This window comes from Notothenia coriiceps, unplaced genomic scaffold (genome assembly GCF_000735185.1).
Source record: "Notothenia coriiceps isolate Sejong01 unplaced genomic scaffold, NC01 NC01_scaffold00006308, whole genome shotgun sequence".
NCBI classification, from domain to species: Eukaryota; Metazoa; Chordata; class Actinopteri; order Perciformes; family Nototheniidae; genus Notothenia; species Notothenia coriiceps.
Window position 1 is genome coordinate 1 of NW_011339009.1, and position 2,855 is coordinate 2,855.

The 2,855-nt window shown below is 43.8% G+C and overlaps 1 protein-coding gene across 1 annotated transcript; it reads left to right on the forward strand.

The window, feature by feature from the left end:
• Positions 1 to 437: 437 nt before the first annotated feature.
• On the forward strand, positions 438 to 2,597 carry LOC104943592 (ras-associated and pleckstrin homology domains-containing protein 1-like; the record flags this gene model as incomplete). The annotated part of the gene is made up of 4 exons (XM_010769040.1): positions 438 to 566; positions 672 to 780; positions 1,446 to 1,585; positions 2,028 to 2,597. Coding segments are annotated over 4 exons (654 nt in total), but the record flags the coding sequence as incomplete, so codon positions are not given.
• Between the last annotated feature and the right edge of the window lie 258 nt (positions 2,598 to 2,855).

The following is a 2,855-nucleotide window of genomic DNA, read 5'->3' on the forward strand; positions in this document are numbered from 1 at the left end:
TTCAAAGTCAATGAATAATCGCATTTAATAATCGCAATTACAATTATTGACCCAAATAATCGAGATTATGATTTTTGCCATAATCGAGCAGCCCTACAATCACGTACAATGTGTTGGAGAGCTAGCCAATAGAAGTGGAAGTGTAACATAGTGATGTCACTATTTTAGGGATTTTAGCCTTTGTAGACCATTTACATGCACAAAATCATATGTAACACACTACAGGAAAGGGAGTATTTCAAAAATCATAATAAGGACTCTTTAAGTAAGATATCTGAGCACTTCTCTCACGGCGTGTCATGATGGAGATGCTGTCAGAGACTCAGATATGAGGTTGGCCACTAGATGGAGCTGAAGAATCAAAGTGAAAGTGCAGAAGAAGACACTGGTGTCTCTGTTTCTTTCTGTTTTCTCATCTTTTCTCCTCCTCTCTTCAGATGGATCAGCTGTCAGACGAGGAGGTGGAGGTCAGGGAGGATGATGAAGAGGAGGACAGCGATAAGGAGGACCAGGACCTGGACAAGATGTTTGGAGCCTGGCTCGGGGAGCTGGACAAACTCACCCAGGTACACAAAGTAAGAGAGGTCCAGAGGTTAATCTGCATGGAACACATGAGATGCTGTACGGTTCGTTTATTGGGATACGAAATGTGTAATATTGTGTGTATTCAGAGTCTGGATGACGGCCGCCCGGAGGAGCCCCCCCAACAGAAAGCCCCCCTCAGACAGGAGACCAACATGGCCAACTTCTCCTACAGATTCTCCATCTACAACATCAACGGTACGACTCTTTGACCCCTTGACCCCCTGCTGTTAAACCTACAGTCTCAAGTGCAATATGCAGTTTATTTGCACTTTGTAGCTTTTTACGCCATTGTTCTTAACTATTTATTTCCCCTTCTGTGATTTATTACGTTTGTCTTTCCTACTGGCGTGTTTTTTTTCTATTCCGTCCTCTCCCGCTCAGTTTTGAATCAGAATCAGAAAGAGGTTTATTTCCAGGTAGGTTGACACGTACGAGGAATTTGACTTTTATTTTTTTTAATATATGTTTCTAGTTATTGTGCTTTTCATCATGTTTTTAATGATTGTTTTATTATTGTATTCCCATTGTGTCATTTAATATTGTAGTTATTGCCTGTACAGCACTTTGGTCAACTGAAGGTTGTTTTAAATGTGCTATATAAATAAATTGAGATTGAGATTGAGACGGTGCATACATAAAAGAAAAATGGAAATAAAAAAAACACAGATAGAGAACTATTTTAGGAAAACTACAATAACATTAAAAAACATTAAAAAAAATATATAGTAAAATATAGCAGTATTTACATAGAAATAGAATGGAATCAAATATGGAATCACATTTGGCATTAATAAAAAAACAAAGAAAACAGATTTGGAGTCCCTGTGTCTCACATGCTGCTGATGTGTGTGTGTCTGCAGAGGCGTTGAATCAGGGCGAGAACGTGGACCTGGACGCTCTCATGGCCGACCTGTGCTCCATCGAACAGGAACTCAGCACCATCAACACCAAACCCAACAGCAGCGGAGGCATGGCTCGCCTCGGGCTGACCGACGCTAAGGTACACACCTTCACATATCCATAGAGAATCATCACAACATGTCTTTATCTGGTTTATTGCACAAGATGGCACAGTCTGTATTGTGCGGTGGTCTTCCAGGGGCCAGTAGTGGTTATATCATACGTTTTGAGTGACTACGAGCTGTTGTAGTCGAATGAGTTTTGATTATTTGCAACTGTGTGATCTGCTGATTCTCTCTGACTCAATACAATACACACTGACCGACACCAAGGTACACACCTTCACACATCTCTGCAGAATCATCACAACATTTTTTTATCTGGTTTATTGCACAAGATGGGACAGTCTGTGTTGTATGGCCGTCTACCAGGGGCCATAGTGGTTATATCATATGTTTTGAGTGAGTACGAGCTGTTGTGTGAGTTTTGATTACCTGCTGATTCTCTCTGAGTCAATACAACACATCCTCGTTCCTCCCCAGGTCCGTCAGAAGCCTCCAGCAGGGCGCAGCAGGGGTCAGCAGCCAGCAGGGGGCAGTAACAGTGTTAGTGGTGGGGGGGGCAGCAGCAGTAACAGTGTGAGTGGTGGGGGGGGCAGCAGCGGGGCGAGCAGCAACAGCAGCAGCACCAGAGCGTCGCCTGCAGGCACCATCAGAGCCGCCGCCGGGCATCATGGGAGACCAGCGCTCGCCTCCAACTTCAGCCTGGACGACATCACCGCCCAGCTGGAGAAGGTGTGTGTGAGAGTTTCACTCTGATGCCCCTAATTGTCTGTCATTTGATTTAAAATGTTTGGTTTGAATATGTTTAACCGTGCAGATGTTGCTCCCTGTTGTTGGGGACATATTTTCCAAGGTCCATAACTGTGACCCAGTTTATCAGTTTGTAATGACCTCACTGAGCTCAGGCATCTGTAGCCTTGGCTGCTGTGCTCTCATTGTTTTTTCTCCCTGCTCCTGCCTGTTGGCGTCAGCTGATAGAGGTGTTGTGGTTTTATCTTGTTATGCAGCATGTTGATTATTCTCTCAGAACCAGCTAAATACCTGGGTCTGGGGTAGTGCATAACAAGATAAAACCACAACACCTCTATCAGCTGACGCCAACAGGCNGAAAAAAGAGAATAATCAAATCCTTAAGAGGTAATTTACTTGGGTAATGACCTTTCTCGGCTGCTGATGATTAAGAATGAGGCATGGTGATGAACCCTGATGAGGGAAATGTGAGTCTGATTCTATGACTATGCATAGAAGTAGAAGAGAGCAGCCTCAACCTCATCACCAGGGTTTGAGAACTCTTGCCAGATATCTCTT